The following is a 22606-nucleotide window of genomic DNA, read 5'->3' as shown; positions in this document are numbered from 1 at the left end:
ATTTTTTCTTGTTCGTTTTGTCACTATGTGATTAAAAAAAAAAAACAACAACAGCCAAACACAATGTGAAAATGTTGATCTCTCGGAAACTTTTTACTTCTCGAAGCTCTGCCAAGCTTTTCTGACCAAGCAAAAACCCGATGATTCTTGAACCAAAAGGTAATAAATCTGAAAACCCACAACTTCAGTTTTCTGTTCTCAGATTTATCTCTGCTAAAAATCTTACCTTTCATCATTTACAACATTATTTGTTTTTTCTTCATAATCTGACCGGAAACTGAGGGCTTTTTGATTTAAACTGTAATGCCTGGTTTCAATCAATGATTCTTTGAGCTCCCAGTTAAGTTTGTGTTAATGGGTTTTTTTATTTGATGTTAGAAATCAATATTTAGGCTTGGAAAGTTTGGATCTTTGGATGTGGGAGCCTAGATTTAGGGTTTGCATTTGGTGTTTGTGTAAGGATTGAAATTGGGTTAGTTGAGCACCATGGATGGTGTTGGGGAATCTTCTGAATCTGGGAATGGAGTGTCTAGTTCTCAATCTAAGAAAAACGGGTCTTTTGGTGAAGATGATAGTGATAGAAGCCCTAAGCAAGTGTCACCTGTTAGGGGTGGTGGGTCGAGGAATACAAGTCCATTGGGTCGTGTAGGATCAAGGAACACTAGCCCTTCGAGGCAGAAAGTTATTAAGACCAAACCGCGCGGGTTAGATGAGGAAACAGCTGCTACATTTGGTAAAGCAGTTCACCCTGATGTTCAAATGGAAGATAGTATATGGGCAATGTTGCCTGAAGACTTGTTGAATGAAATTTTAGCTAGGGTTCCTCCATTTATGATCTTTCGTCTACGTTCTGTTTGTAAACGTTGGAATTCTATTCTTCAAGATAGTAGTTTTCTCAAATTTCACTCGCAAGTGCCATCTCATGGGCCTTGTCTTCTTACATTTTGGAGGAACTCTCAGACCCCACAATGCTCGGTCTTCAGCTTGCCATTGAAAACGTGGTATAGGATTCCGTTCATGTTTCTGCCTCCATGGGCATTCTGGTTGGTTGGTTCTTCAGGTGGTCTTGTTTGCTTTTCTGGGCTTGATGGGCTAGCTTTCAAAACTCTAGTTTGTAATCCCCTCACACAAACTTGGAGGACGTTGCCGACTATGCATTATAATCAGCAAAGGCAACTGATGATGGTTGTTGATAGGACAGACCGATCGTTTAAAGTTATAGCCACTAGTGATATATATGGTGACAAATCTTTACCCACCGAAGTATATGATTCGAAGCTCAACATTTGGTCACTTCACCAGGTAATGCCTGCAGTCAATCTTTGCTCCTCAAAGATGGCATATTGTGATTCCAAATTGTACTTGGAAACCCTTTCACCACTTGGTCTAATGATGTATCGGCTGGATACTGGATACTGGCAACACATTCCAGCTAAGTTCCCACGGTCTTTGTTGGATGGGTATTTAGTTGCTGGAACCCAGAAGCGTTTGTTTCTAGTTGGAAGGATTGGCCTTTATAGTACACTTCAGAGTATGAGAATTTGGGAATTGGATCATGTAAAAATCATGTGGGTGGAGATTAGCAGGATGCCACCAAAGTATTTTCGAGCTTTGTTGAGGTTATCAGCTGAGAGGTTTGAGTGCTTTGGTCAGGACAATTTAATTTGCTTCACTTCTTGGAACCAAGGGAAGGGCCTTCTATATGACGTGGATAAGAAGGTTTGGTCATGGATTGCCGGCTGTGCCCTTCAGTCATACAACAGTCAAGTTTGTTTCTACGAGCCAAGATTTGATGCTTCTATCTACTGAGGAGGAAATTTTGCTATGTGGTGTTAATTTTTATTTTATTTATTTTGAGGGTGAGCATCGTCGTTTGGCATCTTCTCTAATTTCTTCTGCACATCCAAGAGGAAGGTTCTTCACACTAAGCTGGTCAGTTCATCATTCAATTTCTTTCAGCTTTTCATGCCATATCAGTAATGAAGATGCATCTGAAGAAACCAGTTTTGTTGGCAAGATTTTGACAATTCGAGGGTGATAGTGCCAGGACTTTTGTAATGTACAATAACTGAGTATGGTTTTAACTCAAGGGCTGGGCTTGTTAAGGAAGTAAATGGATGGTGACATCTAGGGAAGGATTGCAAGTGGGCAATTTTCTTTTCCAACCCCTGTAAGATATTTAAAATTGATTTGTACATGCCAGCTACATATCTTAGACTCTTAATACTATGTTGCTCATTAATTTACCATACAATGATTTTTTTTTTCCCATTTATGTGGCCATCATCTTGGTTTATATATTGCAAGTATGTTACTAAGTGGTGAATTGTTTGTCTTTTTGGCTGCCACTTTTACTTGCTTTTGTGTGCTATTAGAAGCTCTTGTATGGTCAAATTTCACATTTTTTTCTTGTTCGCACTGTGTCTTTTATAATGGTTATTATGTTGACAGCCATTTGTTATTTGTTGTTAATGAGCAGAACTTTGGTTCTTTTAATTCTGGGATCACCGGCCTTATGAATTTTGTTATATTCATCCCATTTCATACTATATACATTTAGTTTGCTGCCTTCACACATGTGACAAAGGACTCCACATTTTTGCATTGCATATGTCATTTTCAGAATTTACCCACTAGTTCTGTAGCAAATGGGCTTTTTGACTCCAGTGGGTCAGTGTAAAGCGTGACACTAAAGTTTGGATTCAGCAATACCCTAAAAATTATTTAAGGGGGTTGTTATACTAAACAAGGTGGAATTCTATAGGATGACAATGGTTTTTGAACTTTGAAGTACTTGATCATATATCCTTCTGTGTTAGACTGTTAGTGGCAGTGGGGATATTGGCTGAGCCCTTATGGTAGCCATAGTTGGATGAACTAATACTTTAAAACTGTCTTAAGTTTTTGTTATTCACTTTTTTGTACTGAAGTTATGGATATCTAGTATCTACAGTTTATGTTTATAGAAGAGACTGACTATATGCAAAGATTAATACTGTTTTAAGAATGTTCATTGGGCTCTAGTTACTGTTTGCTGAGAGTTTTCTAGGTCCCAAATTTGAAATGTTATTTCTTTCTTTTTTGATAAATACATTTGAAATGTCATTTCTTATTTATTAATAATAATAATAATAATTTTATTATTATTATTATTATTGTTATTTTTGTTTTTTTTTTTGCTATAGTAAAGGTGGGGAAAGCTGGAGGTACCATACCAACTAGAGGTCGTTTGTTCTGTTCCACTTATTTCATTAGTACCGAAAGGGATACTTCTCAGAAACCATGTCATGTCTTCCAGATACATGCCAACCTCCAAATGGCTGTTCATATCCTACCATTAGGGTTCGGCAGTTTGTAAACCATTGTTGGTAAAACATTAGAATGAAGTACCTAATGGAGCCCATAGATAAACCTGGGTGCTAGCATATGTTTTGTGATATTTGAGCTAGGTTTGAGTGTCATGGGTTCAAAACACACTAGGTGCATGTATAATTTACTGAAAAAGAAAGAGAAAAAAAGAAAGGTTTCATGCCTGACCACTATACTTCTGTTATCAGTTCTGCTTATTAAAGCATATGCAAGAAGCACTTCTCAAATTTGGTGAATGGGGTGTGGACCAATCAGTATCATCATAACTCGTGCATTTCTAGTAACCCAACAATCTATTTAATTTACATCTACTTTGTTACATGCCAACCCAACTAGTTGGATTTATGGCTTTGTTTGAGTTGATTCTAATATGTTTCGTAATATTATAGGATACTCTCCCTCTCTCTCTCTCTTAATGTTAGTCAATTGGGTTAAAGTCTAAGTTAAGGTTTAGAATGTTACAGCCATCACCATGAATTATTAGAATGATAAGCCATTGTTGGACACATCTGTTGGGTTTCAATCTTTAGCAAACATGCAAATTACATCGCACATATCATGCTTGAAGAGGTCCTAGCAGTCTTTAAGTTACGTTTGCTTTTTTTATTTAACCAAGTGCCTATGTTTAGATATTAGCTAATTAATCCTTACTGCTTTTCTCGAGCTTTTGTTGGGAAATTAGTTGTCTAGCCCTGTAAGCACGAGCAGTTAACTCACCCTAAGCTATACTGGACTTTGTATGATCAAATTTTCCCCTCAAGTCATGGCATAGAACTTTCACTTTTGCAGTGTCTAAGCGAGGTTATGGTAAATAGCCTTACTCCAAATTTTTTTTACTCTAGTAAATGTTGTAAATTGCTTTCCACTTTTTCTTATTAATTATGAGTTCTGTTTTCACCATATTGCAAGAAAGCATATAATGCAGTACTTTTCATGAGTTACTAGCATTCGTATCATTGATGTTCCGTCTGGTTGGGAGATGATGGAAAATGGGATATGGAGGAAACGAGGGAGGATGTATAAGGGTTGGGTTAAGAGACCATACTCTTGTGAATACTTGGAGAGAAAATGTTTCTTCCATGAAACTTGCTATTTTGTTCCTTTTAATTACAATTTTTAAAAAGTTTTTATTGACACTTATTACAAGACCATTTTATTTTTCTAAAAAGAAATCTACAAAGAGTATGATTAGGAGTGTTTTTTTTTTTTTTTTTTTTAAAAGATGTTTTTTATTTTTGTCATTGTATTTAATTAAGCTTATCAAAATTTTATTTTATTTTTATATAGAATGGATAGGTAATAAAATAAAATAATAATAAATATGATGTTTTCATCTCTACTTAGTTACTTGATGATATATTTATTTTCTTACTCAAAAATTAAAATTAAAATTACTTCTTATTAGGGTATAACAATAAATATATACAAATCACATTTTTTATCATCTCTCTCTCTCTCTCTCTCTCTCTCTCTCTCTATATATATATATGTATATTCATTTTCTCTACCAAACACACATGATAAAAATTTGAAACATTTTCTTTCTACATATTTTATCGCCTCACTTATTCCATCCTTTTTATGCTTTGTAAAAGTTTGTGAACGACCATTGCCCATGTTGGACAAAGTGGTACCTCCCCTTGTCACGGGGGCTTGAGGGTTTTTCATAGGCTTGCTAGTTCAAGCCTTAGGGTGGGGTTTAGGTATTAGGATTTCTAAATTAGCTAAAAAAAAGTTGACATGTGAAAAGCATTCTTTCATTGTTCCCATGACAACTGTGGTAGGGAAAATTTAGGGCCTGTTTGGTAAGAAATTTCTAGTAATGTTGTTTAAATGTTGTGGAAATACGTATGGGTAAAAAAAATATTTTTGGAAATACGTGTACTATTGTTTAAACAATAGTACCAAACAGACTCTTATTTTTAATGTGACCTTAGGCTAAAAGTCCATGATATGTATTATGGTGCAATCTGAAGCAACAAATGTTATATAAAATGCTGCCTCTTTTTTTGATGATAACTAATTACCTTTTCCTTGGATTAGTTCCTCTCTTTTATGGGTTAAAATTCAATTAATTTTTTTATTGGTAAATTTACACACACATTTAATGAGTTTTGAACCTACAAACTTACCCATTCACTCTTTTTAATTGAGGGAGGAGCTGCTATTCGAACTAGAGCTCATAGGGTTGGTTGGCACTTCATCCATCATATGGGTGATGCCTACTAAGGATTAGTGTATGTTGAGGTCCAAAATTTCACAATAAAGCCCACTCCATAAAAAAATAAAGAAGGCCCAATTCGTGCAGCAAGAAGAATCAACATCAAGGCCTTATATATGTTCAGATTTCCAGCAAAAAAAGGCCATTAAAAAGTCCAGCAAATTCCAGTGAAAGAGCTGGGACGGGATCCCCAGAGGCTCGGGATCCTCAAGACGTGCAGCACAGCTAAAGTGAATTAAAGCAGATTTGAAGAGAGAAAAGAGACAAAAGGCACGTGGACCTAATAACCCAGACATGCAGTGGAAGTACAAAGCAAAACGCAGGGCTTTGGTTCCAACCATTTGAAGAAAAAGACAAAGAAAGTACAACTGGGAAAAGCTGGGAAAGCTGGAGCAAGAAAAGCCAAACGCCTCAGGTCAACCAACGGGAAAATCTGGAAATAGGAGGCTAGCTGGGAGACTTTCATCTCATCGCAACAAAAAGAAAGAAACTATGAAGAAAAGGAAAAGACATAATCTGAAGCAACCAAGCACGGGACAAACTCTAAGGGCAAAAGGGAGAAATCACCAGTACCCTAGAGCTCGATCTGTGCTATAAAAGAAGGCATGATGCAGAATAGAAAGGAGGAAGGGAATCGTTAAGATTACTCTGTAAAACTCAAGAAAAACAGAGGAACCGCTCCCGTATCCCAGAGACAGCCACTATAGCATATGCTTGGATTCAACAAATTCAAACTTTGCAAGTCTTGGAAGCTTGAATAGCTATCAAAGTCTGTAACTTTTGAACTTAGTTGAACCTTGTATCATGTGAATATAGAACTATAGGAAAGCTCTGTAAAAACAAAAGAAAACAGAGGAACCGCTCCGGTATCCCAGAGACTGCCACTATAGCACATACTCGGATTCAACAAATTCAAACTTTGCAAGTCTTGGAAGCTTGAATAGCTATCAAAGTCTGTAATTTTTTGAACTTAGTTGAACCTTGTATCACGTCTTAGTGAGCATATCCACAATCAAGAAAATAATGAAATACCTCATTATTGATTTGAGGATCTCTAACAATTATTTCGTGCATTTCTTATTGCATTGTCTTCCTTTACTGTTTCTTGCTAAAATCCTCCTCATCTAACTATCTTGGAAGGCAAAGCTCAAGCAAAGCCACTCGGACTTGAGTTCCAAATCCCACAAGTCTTGTGCAAAAGCACCAAGTCTGTGAGAATTGGGGCCAGGATCCTCGTGGCAGAATCATCTCATGAAACTCATTTACATATATGTATATGTATTAAAATGTATGTCCTAATCTAAGAAACTAACAATTATTTGAAGATATGTGTAGTGTGTTTTGTTTTTTTATGTAGCACCCATAGAGAAAAAGGGAAGGACAAAGCTCTATTACATAATAAACATGGAAAAGATCATATAGCTCAGAGAACCAGAGATTCTGGGTTCTTACAGGCCTAATACGCCTCGGGATCCCACGACAGTATGCCTGGGATCCCACGACAGTATGCCCGGGATCCCACGACAGTACGCCCCAGGGTACTAAGAGGAATTGCATTTTTCATCTTGAGGAGCTTTATATGACTTGCGCACAACTTGGTTCGTAATCAGCCCCATTTAGCTGCGGTGAACCAAGCCCAGTCCACCAAAATAACAAGTATTTGGGCCCGGGATCCTTATCTCTACTTGGGCCCTTGTGCTAAGAAAAAAAAGCACTCTCACAGTGTACTAAGGTCCTCTTGCATGCACCTATAAGATATTGGTTCCCAACTCCAAATTTGTGGAATGAACGTCGTTCCTTATATCTCTTTATTGATAATTGAATGAATTACATCAATGGATCAAAAGGAAAAAGAAAAAAAAAAGGTTTTGGTATTTGGCACAATCAAAGAAATAAAAAATTACAAGAATTTGGTCTTAATTACATTCTATAAAGCAAAAGTTTATATTACTTTGTTTCTTAGTTACAATTTAGAAAATAAAAGCAAATATGATATGAAAATGATCTAAAAATTATAGATTTGAATTCTAAGACTAGGTTGCAGAGATGAGAAGGTGTCAGGCACTCATCCGCTCGATTTGTAGATTGGTCTTCTAGAAATGGATGACAATGCTCTTGATCCAGTCAACATGTGACAATGTAGGATAGGTTTAAATGCTAATTCCAACATTTACAGGAATTAAATAATACCCTAATCTAATACATGATCATGTAAATACAATAGCATATATGTGTGTGTATACATATAGAGAGAGAGACACACACACGCACACACAATAGCTATTATCCCTTATCATCATCAATCAACACGTTTTATTATAGAAATAGATGTATTTTTAAATGTTGTGATTTTTATACCTGCATGCACTACCTTTTTCAAAATGCTTAATGGCAAATTTAAAAGTGAACATGACTCTTTGAAGTGTTGGATCTCTCAAATCCACGAATCTCCTACATGATTGGTGGAGGGAGTTATGCGTTTTGACAAACATAGGATGTTAGTGGTGTATATTGTAGCTTGCTTGATATGGAGATTGAAATGTTTGATTGAATGTAGCTGAATGTGCGTTCAAAGTTCTAAGAGGAGTGATGTTGCATGTGTAACCTAAATGTTTCCCCCTTACTCTTTTTCCTCAAAATTTATGCAAAACCTCTCCACTCTTTTATTTTAATAATTATTTTTTTTTCCTCAAAAAAAAAAAAAAAAAAAAAACTTAAAAGTTGCAGGAATCCTTTAATTTGGCAATGGTGCTTTCTTTTATAGAGGGGAATGGAGTAAAGGGTTGGACTTTCCCTCACTTCCATCCCTCAGGAGTTTTGGAACTTGTTTTTATCCTTATGCACATTTAAACTACGTTTCAAGCAGGTAAGATGCGCCAAAACTCAAATTTGATGGTAATTAAGATGTAGGTGCCAATCGACACCTATGTTTCTATTGGCATTATGTCTTACCAAGTGTTTTTAAAATCTCAATATATTGAAGACTCGAATGGAATATGTTTAGTAGGTAATGCCTTGAATTGAATATCCATTTTGGAAATTATTTGGCTAAACTTCATTATGTTCACTAAAAACATAGTAATTTACTCAATTTTATTTAGGTAAATTACACTAATCTCTTTTGAGGTTTTTAGATATTACATTCACCCCCTTAAATAATAAACTATTTACACTGATCTTCTCTAAATAATTGAAAAAATGCTTTAAAAAATCACAAAAGACTTTGATAAATACCGAATTTCCTATTAGAGAGGGTGTAGATGATAGTTTAAGTGAATAGTAAAATAGAAAATTCAGAAATTTTTTTAGTCGTCTATGATGGTTAGTGTAAATAGTTTGTAATTTAGAGGAGACATATATCTTCTTTCAAATAGAAAGAAAGTGAGTGTAATAACATAAAATTTTAGAGATGTCAGTACAATTTCTTCCTTTTTATCCTCTCCCATCCCCTAACTTTATTTTATGGGTCATATTAACGGGTGCTTTTAGAGTAATTGTTGACAAGCTACTTTAAGAAAGTTTTGACACCTTTTTATGAGAAATATAAAAAATCGTCAAAACAATTAATTGTTTTTTTTTTCTTTCCTTATTAAAAGTTTCGTAAAATAGTTACTAAACCAATGCTCTTGGGGGCCTAGGAGATCTATTAACATTTTCATATATATTATATATATATATATATATATATATATTTGTTGAAAAAAAAAGTAATATAAGTATTGAAATTATGAAAAAGCAGATGATTTTAACAAGGAATATATTTCCTTCTTGAGGGCATTGCTGCGATACGATTTCAGAATTAGGCTATCCATAAGGAATCTTTTCCTTGGGTTCTCAAATGGGCATTTCTTGACAACATCATATATTTTGTAAAGCAAACATGCTTTTAATTATTTTATCAATTTATCATGTCAAAAATTTCGGTGGCATACATCTGTCAACATTTCATGTGAACATGTCCTTAAAAGCCAAGCAGATTTTCTCTCCTTCGAAAATTGAACAACCAAAGTCTTACCACTGCATTTCTCAAAAAAAGAAAAGGGAAAGTCTCAACACTGCCCCTTTCAATAGTAACAAAAGTACTATTCAGTATTCAACTTTCTACACCTAAAAAGCTTCACCTCCGTACATGGGGTACAAATGTTTATGAGTTTGTTTCCTTCTCAATTATAAGGGCAACCGATGATTATGTGCTTGGTGGAAAGATAAATACGACTAATTATATGATTACTACCAGGATTTTAAAGAATCAAAAGACAATGCCTCGGTATATGGGGCCATGCTTTCTGTACCCATGTGTGAATTCCTCTTTTGGGGTGCCCTTGCCTTATTATCCTTGTTACCTTCCTATTCTTGTATGGGGGGAGATTCGTTGGAAATTAACCACCAAAGAAAAACAAGGATTTGTTAATCTTTCTTTTTGGATGAATTGTAATGAGTTACTTGTTTACTTTTGCAGCTCCTGACTTTCTAATATTTATATTTTGTTGAGCATTTACATTTTAGGATGTAAAAATTAAAAAAAAAAAGAAAAAAGAAAAAGAAAAAAAAGACATATTTTACATTCTTAAATATTACTTTATCTATTTTATCAACATATTTAATAATACACTCAGGGTGTGTTTGGATACTGCTTATCTTGTTAAAACTGAAAAATTATTGCTAAAAGTACTGCAGATAAATGTAAAAATTAGTTGAAATAGTACAGTAGGCTTATGAATAGTGTCAAAAAAATGCAATGAGACCCGTGAATAGTAGCAAAAATAAACTGCATAGTGAAATAATTTTAATTTTTAACTCTAACCCAAACGCACACTCAATATCCCAATTTTTATTTTTATATACAACCCAATAAAATAATATAAAATTTTTGTTTCTCTCTCTTCTCTTCCATCTCTCTTTCCTCTCTTCCTCTTTGTGTCTCTCTCTCCAATAATATATATTTTTATGTTTACAACTCATGAATAGTATGTTGTATATTTGAGAACTCACTATTCACGGTTGCTACAAAAAAATAGCAATACATACTCGAATAAACTTGATTTTTAGGGTGTTGGTTGGTAAAATTAGCAACGAAGAGGGGAGAGGGGGGTTTCCACCCCTAATGCTAATGCTTTATGCATACAATTTTACACACAACTAAAAAAGCAACTAAAAGTCTAAAATAGTAACTTCCAACTTTGAAATTGTTACTTCTTTTATTTATTTATTTATTTTTTGAGAAAGAATACTATGAGTTTATTCAAATAACCAAACTATTGTCAAACAAATGAACGATACAAGGTTGTGGGCCTCTATGTGGATGTCTTCCATCCATATCTGAGTGCCATAACAGTACTTTGCCAATTTGACCAGTTTATCAGCTACACAATTATCACCTCGCTTCACATGACTAAAGGAATGGTATCTAAGAGAGGAAGCAATGGAGCGTGAGTCCTCAATGATGTGTCCAAAGGGAGCCATGCATGGTGATTCCGAGTTGAGACTTCGTATGACAGTACCATCTGAATCTCCTTCAAACATTACTTCCTAAAAAAGCAATTGAAGTCATGAATTGAAATTGTTACTTCAAATCATGATTTCAGTTGCTTTTTTAGTTGTGTGTGCATATTAATACGTGTGTAATAAATACTACTCTCTCTCTCTCTCTCACACACACATATATATAGGGTCATGCGCACTAATGAGTGCCTTTAAGGCACTCGATAATAATCCACTTTAAGAAAGTTTTGATATCACTTTTATGGGAAATGAAAAAAGCTGTCAAAGTATTAATTATTTTTTTTTTCATTTTCCATAAAAACTTTCTTTAAATGAATTATTAACGAATACCCTAAGGGCACTCGTTAGCATTTCCCATATATATATATATATAGAGAAATTTTGTTAAATTTTTATTTTTTATGGAGATGGTTTTAGATACTACACAAGTCTATTTATCTGCCTGTATTGCCCAATAGGAGATATCGTACGTTACGTGAATTCTATGTTAAGTAGTTTGATATGGCATTTGAACCAAAAAAAGAAAAATAAAATTTTCACTATAGCCGAAAGTACTTCAAAAGAGAGACACAGAGAGAGGCTTTTAGAGATTTTGTGATTAGAGCATATTTTACAAAGAGTAAGAAAGATGAACTTTCCAAGAAAATGAGTGTTCTTTCATGTAGTAAATTAGACCAAGACAACTATGCACCTGAGCTAAAGTTGTCGGTTAATTTTAGCTCCTTTTGCACCTCATGACCTGTCGAACCGACTTAGTTACTGTTATCAAGGTGCAACCACAAGCATCTCAAGTTGGATGTCACGCCCTCGTGTTCTAAAAACTCTCTCTAAAACTCAACTTTAGTTTAATAATATATATATGTTCATTCATTGTTTACAAGGTGATATGATTTAGTAAATCTATGCATAATCACTTGCCGAGGAGCTAATGGTCCAAAGGCTCTTAATTTGATGCTCTTGCCTCTCTTCCCCAATTATAATTATGCCCTTCAATTCTTCGCCTTGCCCTATCAAAGTCCAACCAACAGTATTGTAGGTTTTGGAAAATGCTAACGAGTGCCCTTAGGACACTTGTTAATAATCGATTTTAGGAAAGTTTTGATACCACTTTTATGGGAAATGAAAAAAGCTGTCAAAATATTAATTACTTTTTTTCATTTCCTATAAAAACTTTATTTAAATGGATTATTAACCAGTGCTCTAAGGGGACTTATTAGCATTTCCCGTAAGCTTTAGTTACTTCAACTGGTAAAGTCTTTTATGAGTTTGAATTTTATTTACACTAAAAATTAATTAGTGTCTTAGACTTGAAAAACAATAATCATGAAATAGATACTATAAGTTAAAATTTTGCAACATTTATATATGTGTGTATATATATATATGTAAAATGGTCATGTTAACAGATGTTCTTAGGCAATTCTTAATAAATTATTTTAGAAAAGTTTTGATATCATTTTTATTAGAAATAAAAAAACCGTCAAAAAAATTAATTATTTTATTATTTTCCTTAAAATATTTCTAAAAATAGTTTCTAAGCCAATACTCTTAGTCTTAAGATATTCATTAACTTTTCTCTTTAAAAAAAATGTCTAACCATATCAATAGAAGAATATTCTAGCTTAATTTGTTGCCTGTGAAAGGATCTTTTTAGTTATAACTTAGGGGATTTTAGTATTTTACTCTTATTTTTAAAAAATTTTAGCAATATGTCCCTGTTTTGAAACTATTTAGGTCAATGCCCCTGTTTTGAAACTTGATTGGTTTAAAATCGAGTTATGCCAAATGAAATTTAAAAAAAAAAAAAAAAATTGTAGAACTCGAGTTCCATACCTATAGCTGCGTTTAGGGAGGCCTATAGTGGCGTTTTATAGGGAACTCAAGCTCCATAAACTCGAGTTCCATGCAAGTTTTTTTTTTTTTTTTTTTTTAACCTATAACTGCGTTCAGGGAATCTTACAGTGGCGTTTTAAATGGAACTCGAGCTCCATGAACTCGAGTTCCATGCAATTTTTTTTTTTTTTTAATTTGATCGCCCTATACTCGATTTTCTATCAATCGAATTTTTTGATTGAAAATCAATTTTATTAAAATTGAGTTTCAAAATAAAGACATATTACTAAATTTTAAAAAAAATAAGGGCAAAATGATAGAATTCCCTTCTAACTTATATTGTTCTTATTTTCAACGACCACAGAAATTACAGCCTTTTGAGCATTACTTAAAGCCATTTTGTCTTGGGGCCAGTCACCAACCTCTGCGCTTAAGGTGACTCACTAGCTTATAAAAAATATAAAATAAAGTACACTAATAATTATTGAATAATAGTTATTGGAGGGTATTAAATGCATATGTTGTAGAATAATCAGGACTATGTGTATCTCTAGACTCTAGTCAATAAACAAAAACGAAGTTTTACCTACTTCTTCACAAAATCACTTCACCTCTAAGAAACAACACACACACACACACATACACCACACAAGGATGGAGGACTTTGTTAATAAATTTATTTAATTTGATGAAGAAAACTACAATGAAAGCAGTGTGACATTGCTAATAAATTTATTTTATACTTGGAAGTGTAGAAGTGATCCCTTTATAAAATATATCAACAAATATATACTGTGGCCTTTTGGCTTTTACTTGGCTTTGAAAACGGAATTATTACCAGAGAATAACATACCTTTATGCTTTATGTTCCTATGACAAAATCAGAACAAAGGCATCACTGCCATAATATATAACATGATTAGTCTTGAGAATTTTCAGGAAATTTCCATGAAACTACCCTGTTCTTAACACTCTTCTCTCCTCATACATAAGGCTAGGAATTTGAGGTGATATTCAAGCTTTCTAAATTTCTAATCCACATATCTTAGGAATTTTTTATTATCAAATTAATTTTTTTTTTTTTTTAATTTGATCGCCCTATACTCGATTTTCTATCAATCGAATTTTTTGATTGAAAATCAATTTTATTAAAATTGAGTTTCAAAATAAAGACATATTACTAAATTTTAAAAAAAATAAGGGCAAAATGATAGAATTCCCTTCTAACTTATATTGTTCTTATTTTCAACGACCACAGAAATTACAGCCTTTTGAGCATTACTTAAAGCCATTTTGTCTTGGGGCCAGTCACCAACCTCTGCGCTTAAGGTGACTCACTAGCTTATAAAAAATATAAAATAAAGTACACTAATAATTATTGAATAATAGTTATTGGAGGGTATTAAATGCATATGTTGTAGAATAATCAGGACTATGTATATCTCTAGACTCTAGTCAATAAACAAAAACGAAGTTTTACCTACTTCTTCACAAAATCACTTCACCTCTAAGAAACAACACACACACACACACATACACCACACAAGGATGGAGGACTTTGTTAATAAATTTATTTAATTTGATGAAGAAAACTACAATGAAAGCAGTGTGACATTGCTAATAAATATATTTTATACTTGGAAGTGTAGAAGTGATCCCTTTAAATATATCAACAAATATATACTGTGGCCTTTTGGCTTTTACTTGGCTTTGAAAACGGAATTATTACCAGAGAATAACATACCTTTATGCTTTATGTTCCTATGACAAAATCAGAACAAAGGCATCACTGCCATAATATATAACATGATTAGTCTTGAGAATTTTCAGGAAATTTCCATGAAACTACCCTGTTCTTAACACTCTTCTCTCCTCATACATAAGGCTAGGAATTTGAGGTGATATTCAAGCTTTCTAAATTTCTAATCCACATATCTTAGGAATTTTTTATTATCAAATATAGCATTGCCCCTCCTAACATAATGTGGTTTTTTTTACTGGACAGAACTAATTTTCATAAACGATATAACTAATTGTTCATAGAAAAAAATATTAAGATTTTGTGATTTGAAGAGAGCAAATTATAAATGTGAGATGGAACTCAGCCCTCCAAAATCTGGATTCTACACATTCTTGTAAAAGTGGAGTCATGTGGAATTTGGATGTTGAATATCTGGATTAGAATTAATTAATTTCTTTTCTCATCCCAATGTGAAGATAGATGTTCAATAAATTTGGGTGTTGAACATCTGAATTTACTTTCTTGGGAAAAAAAACAGAGAAATCCGGATTCATATTGGGATGAATACTCGGATTCCACTACTTTCAAATTTCCTAATCCTTTATGTTATGTTGTTCTATTAATCATTTCTATATGGGAATGCAAGTGACCCCATCTCCCTCTTTCTTTAACCACAAACCTAGCTTTTCATTATTCTTGATTAATTTTCATTAATCATTCGAATGAGAGTGAATATAAGTAATTACTTATAATAATTATTAATAAAATATGCTACTATAAAATGAAAATGTAGGGTTAGAAAAAATTGAAAAATCAGGAGGCCGTATCTGTAAAATTGTATCAAACCAGAGGAGTTATATATATGTATATTTTACAGTTAGTTCAATTAGTAAAAACTTTTGTGGTCAAATAAAATATTTAGATTTAAATCCCATTTATACAAAAAATTAATTAATATTTTGACTTGATAATAAAAAGTAATTAATTAGCATGGACTATAACCTATAGATTAAAATTTGATTCTGTACATATAAAAAAGATCCCTGAGTAGACCATATCAGCAATCCCATTCGTTTGTTTTTCGACAGTGTTCCACAGAAATAGGGTATCCAATGGGAGAATAATCCGCCAGAGCTATCACATTCTTTTACTCATGCCTAATATATATTCACACTGTGGACCGAATCTCCTGACTTAGATCTTTGCTAGGATTGACTCTATTAATTAACAAGGTGTGTTGCAGTAGTGTAATTACTTTAAAGGAAATTAGTTGAGCTTGAAAGCATGTTTTATAACTCTGTGAAGACTAGACAGTAATACCAACATAGTGACTCAACTATTAGTAGTTCGAGTTGGTCTGACCAATTTAGTCTCAATCAAAATTAGTCAAAATAAACAAAGTTATGATAAAACCATTTTTGTATAAACAAAAAACTTGGCTTGAGAAAAAGTATGAGACAAATGAACACATTTGATTTTTGAGGAAAGAAAACAGTTTAAAAGGGGGGGAAAAAAACAATATTGCTATAGACATAACAATTTTCACAATCTTATAAGTTGTCATTGATTTTCTCATCAAACAATAATAGAATGTGAACATTTTATGCCATAACCTAAGTGAGATTTCCTTTAATATTTATTAAAATTACTCTCTCTTGAACATGAGAGTGCCAATTAGAGTTAGCCACCAAGCCTGCAATTTGAAGTTCTTAGTTGATTAGAAAAATGAGTAAGACCTCTCACGTCTTCACCATGCTGCATTATTAATTAATTCGTGGCTCTGCACCTAATTAATTTTTTTTTTCCTATTCCAGAAAGCTCCAATATATATATTCTAAACTGAAAACCCTTTAAAAGATTTGGTCCACCATATTATCATCCACGTTGCATGCATGGCAGAAGATAAGTGCAAAGCAATTTCACCCATTCCTTCCCTCCAAAAGCCATATTACCATGTATTTAACCAATTCCACAGACACCCTGAAAAACCATTTGGCTAGCTAATACAATTGATTTCATTTCAACTATTAATCTTAGATTAGAAAAAGTAGATGTAACAATCTTGGATATGACACCAATACTTGAAAAAACATTGTACTGTACATACCATTTTTCTTATACTAATAAAAACCACTTTCAAACTTCTGAAGTTAGACCACTGTTTTTGTCTTTCTTTTCTGTTAACCAAGTGTATCCATTAATTTAATTATTTGTTTACATTGAGCTTCCCCAGGCTTTGTACATACCCAGGAGCTATGTACTAATATTTTATGTGACCAGGTGTAGGAACCCTATAGCTAGCTTTGACTTGGCTTTGAAATCTCTATAAAACCTACACTTATGTTTTCTGAGTTTCCTCTCTTTCTGTTGTTGAACAACATACATTCACAACTAAGAAAAAAAGAAGAAACACACAAATATGGTGCACACAAGGTTTACGAGTTTTTTACTAGGGCTTCTCTTTGTCATGCATGCCCTTAGGAACTCTTCTGCATACTCTCATCCAGGTAAAGTCAAGAGTGCTTTCTTCTCCATTAGTTTTGTTGAAAATTATTAAAAATTATATACCAAAGTTTTGAGATGATTTTGTTTTAACTTTTAACCTCAATTTGTAGGTGAAGAAGGGCTTGAGGCAACAAGAAAAAATTTTGGGGTTCAAAAGGTATAGGTTTGTTATTTTAGGCTTGTTATAGCTAGCATAATATATATGTATTCTCCTTAGTAAATATTGATTAACTAAAGTAGATAAGAGTTTGAATTACAGGGACTTCTGGATGGTGTTGACACTGCTGGTTTGAAGAAAATAGGGCTTGGAGGAAGGAAAATGGCAGTCCACAAAGTGCTGATGAGCAAAGAGATTGAGAAGCAACATGTCACTACTTCAGAGATTTCAGGTGCAACCCATTTCGATGGAAACTCTGACCTTGAAGTGAAGGGGGATTTTAAAGTAAAATGTAAACTGGGAGATAGTAATAAAACTCCTAAGAAGTACAGAGTGGCTGGTTTTGTAGCTTTCAATGCTGATTATCAAGGGCCTAAACACCACTCTCCAACACATAATTGAATAGCTAGCGTTGAAAACCCTTTTAAGATTCCTTTCTTTGCCTTTAGCCTTGATAGATGTCATGGTGAACATATCTGTGGATACCATACTTGTATGTACATAATCGAAAAATTTTGTTGTTGGAAGGAATGTTATTTTGATGCTTATATATATTAAGGTGTTCCAGTTTATGTGAATTACAATTTAATATTCTACAATCTTACAAAGGAAATTATATTGCTCTAACAATATTGAAACTAAATTTTGCGATGTTTTGGTTGTGGGCAAAGAAGCTAAATTTCATGGTTTGTTATGAATATTTGTTCCGTGACTGCAGGAAAGGACACTGACGCCTCAAAGAAGCCTCTTGACTGCTCTCAATATAAAGTGAATGTTCAGGTCACTCTCTCTCTCACACTTCACAAAAACATGTACTCAAATTAATATGCAATTTTAGATTCTTTTTTTCAAAAAAAAAAAAAAAAGTAAAATGAAAATGTGCAGAAATTACGTATCATATATAAGCTTAATTTGATGCATCTTGAGATACTTTTTGGGAACAACTTTTATGTTCTAATCAATTCCTTGCAAATATCAACAATTTATAAAAGTTGGACAACATTGTTACAAGCTTCGTCCAATACTCTAGTACATTAAACACAACAGGACACTATAATGATATATAATAATTTTAGGACATATGTCATGTCACCGTCACATGCATTAACCCCAAGACAAACTCTTCAAATGTCATATAGTATCAGTTTTAAGTATTCCAATTTGACACTAATTTAGTTCATTTTCCCATCAGAACAATTTGAACAAGTTGGAGCCAAAGTCATCGAAGTCTGCAAGCTTCAGAATTCCTAGGAGTAAGCCGGCTCAACCTCAAAACTCTCAAGATTCCAAGGCAGCTTCAACCAAAGCCAGCTTGGAGAGTTCCTCAAGGTCTGACAATAAGCCAGCCTATCTAGAAACGAACCACACTTCTCAGAGGGATCATGAAGCTCGATGGCTTCTTCAGGCAACCAAAGAGATTGTGAACCTGATGCACAAGGATTATAAGGGAATGGGTCGCCGTAAACCACCCATCAATAACCATGAGCCTTGGCATTGAGTTAAACAAAAATCATGAGTAGGTTTAGGCTCACAATTTTGCTGTTGGAAGTGAAGTCCTTACCTACATAAAATAGGTTATCTTTCTTTTTTTTTTTTTTTTGTTTTTATATGGATCATAAAGGCAAAGATAGGAACTTAAAGTGTTGCTTGTTTCTGATAGTCAGAAGTAGAAGACAAAATAGTGATGTACATTAAGTGTGCCTTCATAAGCCTTTTGGTAAAGTGAAGTTAGACAAGTTTTGTGAAGTAATATTACTAATATATAATATAATGTGATATTAATGCTAAATAATTTGATCTGTTTTACAGTTTATTTTTGTGGTGAGGAAATAATCAAGGATATGATCTTTAGCTTTAAAATCCACAGACGAATTGATTACTTATGTTGCGTTAGAAACAATTTCTAAAGAGACTGAAAACTGATCACGAATGTTACTTTTAATTTTCTTTCATAGTCAATTCTTTTCTTTCCTCATACTTGGTTCATACTTTTATTCATCAAAGGAGTTCCTAGCTGTGGCTTCGAGTGATACACAATTAACGGATAGAGCATTGTATTTTAACTGGCACTTCTTAATATTTCTAACAAAAACATCAAGGTTTAAATCCTCATTTCCTATTGTAATTATCAAATTATCATTAAAAAAAAAATAATAATTCACGTTTGGAGCATCTTATTGTTCCCTTTCACTGCTGTGCAATTGCATCCACTAATGGAATTAAAGTAGGGAATTACAACAATGATACAAAGGTTGTACTGGAGGCTATACCAGTTTGACTAGTAAAACGATATATTTTGGTACTGGTCAATATCGATGTACCATTTTGGGTTTACTGTTATTTTTTATGTAGGGATAAGGGTCCAAATGATATGTTGGGCCTTGGGTCTTGGCCGAGAGCATAGTAATCCGAGAACAAGTGAATGGTGTTGAATAGGTCAAGTTTAAAATCTAACGAGTAAGATATGAATGGAAGGGTGGTTCAAGGAGGAATGTCTCCTCTAATAGACTAAGCACGGCTCCAATGTGTATCCTAAGGTTCAAGGTAACCTTCCAGGAAACTCCAGTGATAAGGACGTGTATCTTGAGTGTACCAGAAGGCTGTGAGCTCAGAAATATCGAAGGGAAAACTGCTACCACCGCATTGAATGCACTGCAGCTACTCTTCTGGCCGCATTTATGTGGAAAATACCTTTGAACAATGTTGCCTTGGCTACCATAACTCACAGAAAGCTAAAAAGGGTGTTTGATGGGATAGACACTCAAGTAAGGGCTCAAATGATTAACAAGTGTAGGATCAAGATGGTCTAAGAAGATCTATATAATGTAAGAGACCCTCTATAAGAGAAGGATTGAAGAAAGAGAGAAAGAATACTGTATCAATCAAAGTTATATTTGTAATCAGTTTAATTGATTTGTATGGAGATTTACTTCCTTGGATAGTGAATTCATTCAGTTCTGTGTTCCTTGTTCTTGCTTGATCATTTTCTGAATCCATACTAACCGTTGTCAAATTCATTAGGGACTAGTTTTTTGACCCACTCTCTACGAATTTATTATACTAGGCTCATTAGGCCAATATTCCTTACACTTTGGGCTTGGGTTGCAAAACGTGTCTCTACAATTGGCGTTGTCTGTAGGGAGAACTGGTGTGATAGTGAGTGCAACGCTTAACTATGGTAGGATTAGGTCCACACCGAGCAGAATCTTTGGGATCCCAACATGGTGATCCTTTTGTCAACCTTGAGCAAAGAGTGACCGTGAGGGAAGTGTGCATACCACACATACTAGTAAGAGTCAACCTCGAGGTGAAAGTCATATTTCCCATGCAAAGAGTAACAGGGATATGTAATTGGAGATTAACTAGTTGAAGAGGAAGCTGCGCTATGCACGGCGAAGGTGAACTCCCTCCAACTCTAATGTTTCTTCTGATGACGGAAGAGATGTCAGTTACAGGCGAAGGTCTCGAACTCCGCCTAGCAAATCCTTTTCCTACGAGGAGGAGCACCATTGTGAGCATAGGTTCGGAAGCCTGCCTTGAAAAGGTGTGGGAAACGACGCTATGAGCAAGGCGTTGGACCAAATCTCCAAGTCGCTTTTCACACGCAAGATTGAAGGGGCGAAACTTCCTCGGCGATTCACTTAGCCTGCTTTCACCATGTATAATGGTAAGATAGACCTCGTGGAGCATGTAAGCCACTTCAATCATAGAATGACTGTCCATTCCAAGGATGAGGCCTTGATGTGCAAAGTGTTCCCTTCCAGTCTGGGACACGTGGCGATGAGATGGTTTGATGGCTTAAGGGCGGGTTCCATAGATTCCTTCAAGGAGCTCACCCAGGCATTTGGCTCTCGTTTTATCACCTGTACCAGGGTTCCTCGACCCTTAGATTCCCCGCTGTCTTTGTCCATGCGAGAAGGGGAGATCCTAAAAATGTACTTGGACATATACTAGGAGATGTACAATGAGTTAGACGGTGACTTTGATGATGTGGCCATCAGTACCTTCTAGGTTGGCCTCCTAACTGAGCACGATTTAAGTTTTTAATGGGAAAACCTATCACCAGCGTGCGCCAACTTATGGACCGGATTGACAAGTATAAGAGGGTTGAGGAAGACCAGTAGTAGGGGAAAGGAAAGGATAAGGCTATCCCTCAGGAGAGGAAGGATTTCAGGTCGGATCGATACAACAATAACCGACCTCGGAGGGACTTCGCTGGGTAGTCAAGATCTGCCAATCCTCAAGCAGTCAATGCTATGTTTCGAGAACTGGTGCATCAAGTTCTATAGAAGATTAGGAATGAGTCATTCTTCAAATGGCCAAATAAGATGGCAGGAAACCCTGTAAGGCGCAATCAAAACCTTTATTGCCAATACCACCAAGACCAAGGACACACCACGAAAGATTATAGAAATCTGTGGGACCATCTGGACCAGCTCGTTTGTGAAGGAAAATTAAAGCAACTCTTGCATCACTCTAGTGGCTATGGGGGGCCAGACACACTCAGAACCTCGAAGGGATGATTCTTTAAGATCGTCCTTGGGAACGAAAAATGTCATCTTTGCTGCTCCAGGAAAGACCAACTCCTGCCCTTCCAAAGTGATGTCTGTGACTCGGATACCTGCTAAAGAGGCTAATTCAGAGTTAAAGAAGGCTAGAATAGAAATCCAATCGGTTCTAGGTTTCTCGGACGAAGATAAGATTGGAACCATCCAACCCTATGATAATGTTTTAGTGGTCACACTCAGAATTGGGGGGTATGACATGAAGAGGGTAATGGTGGATTAGGGTAGTGGCACTGAGATCATGTACCCCGATTTGTACCGGGGGCTGAACCTGAGACCCGAGGACTTAACAGCCTACGATTTTCCTCTAGTGAGTTTTGGTGGGAAGGTTGTTATTTCGAAAGGTTAGATTAGGCTACCTGTGCAGGCTGGCTCAAAGGTAGTGGAAGTAGATTTCATCATTGTGGATGCTTATTCACCCAACACAACCATTTTGGCCAAGTCTTGGCTTCATGCCCTGGGAGCTGTTTCTTCCACTCTCTACTAGAAGGTGAAATATCCGCTAAAGGGCCAAGTTAAAGAGATTCTCAAAAGCCAATCCATGGCTAGGCAATGCCTGGTGGCTGCCATCTTACATTAGCCCGAGGCTGAGCCCTTGGCTTCCGCCGAAAGGGGCTTATCGCAATCAAGGACTCCGGTGTTACCTATCGATGAACGAGCCGAGGACGCGAAATGTGAAAATTTAGAGAAGTTGTTATTGGTGATGATTCGAA

At 34.9% G+C, this 22606-nt stretch overlaps 2 protein-coding genes across 2 annotated transcripts; both read left to right on the top strand.

The window, feature by feature from the left end:
• LOC112033842 (F-box/kelch-repeat protein At5g15710) lies at positions 1-2271 on the top strand. Its single transcript, XM_065781649.1, has 2 exons — positions 1-159; positions 379-2271. The coding sequence occupies exon 2, from the start codon at positions 487-489 to the stop codon at positions 1807-1809; it is 1323 nt and encodes a 440-aa protein (XP_065637721.1). The 5' UTR covers positions 1-159; positions 379-486; the 3' UTR covers positions 1810-2271.
• A 14735-nt stretch (positions 2272-17006) lies between these two features.
• On the top strand, positions 17007-19099 carry LOC111985691 (uncharacterized). Its single transcript, XM_024017353.2, has 5 exons — positions 17007-17173; positions 17282-17328; positions 17431-17560; positions 18047-18108; positions 18521-19099. Exons 1-5 carry the CDS (start codon positions 17086-17088, stop codon positions 18824-18826), a joined length of 633 nt encoding a protein of 210 aa, XP_023873121.2. The 5' UTR covers positions 17007-17085; the 3' UTR covers positions 18827-19099.
• Positions 19100-22606: the final 3507 nt, after the last annotated feature.

The sequence above is a fragment of the Quercus suber genome, unplaced genomic scaffold (genome assembly GCF_002906115.3).
Source record: "Quercus suber isolate HL8 unplaced genomic scaffold, Cork oak 2.0 scaffold_274, whole genome shotgun sequence".
Lineage (NCBI taxonomy): Eukaryota > Viridiplantae > Streptophyta > Magnoliopsida > Fagales > Fagaceae > Quercus > Quercus suber.
The sequence above is the reverse complement of the archived record's forward strand: the minus strand, read 5'-3'. Positions and strand labels throughout refer to the sequence as shown.

What these genes read in the sequence shown, in the direction of transcription:
- LOC112033842 (XM_065781649.1), top strand. Translation starts at nt 487, where the DNA reads ATGGATGGTGTTGGGGAATCTTCTGAATCTGGGAATGGAGTGTCTAGT.
- LOC111985691 (XM_024017353.2), top strand. Translation starts at nt 17,086, where the DNA reads ATGGTGCACACAAGGTTTACGAGTTTTTTACTAGGGCTTCTCTTTGTC. An exon ending in TTCTGCATACTCTCATCCAG is followed by an intron (nt 17,174 to 17,281) that starts GTAAAGTCAAGA and finishes CTCAATTTGTAG; the next exon opens with GTGAAGAAGGGCTTGAGGCA. An exon ending in AATATAAAGTGAATGTTCAG is followed by an intron (nt 18,109 to 18,520) that starts GTCACTCTCTCT and finishes TTTTCCCATCAG; the next exon opens with AACAATTTGAACAAGTTGGA.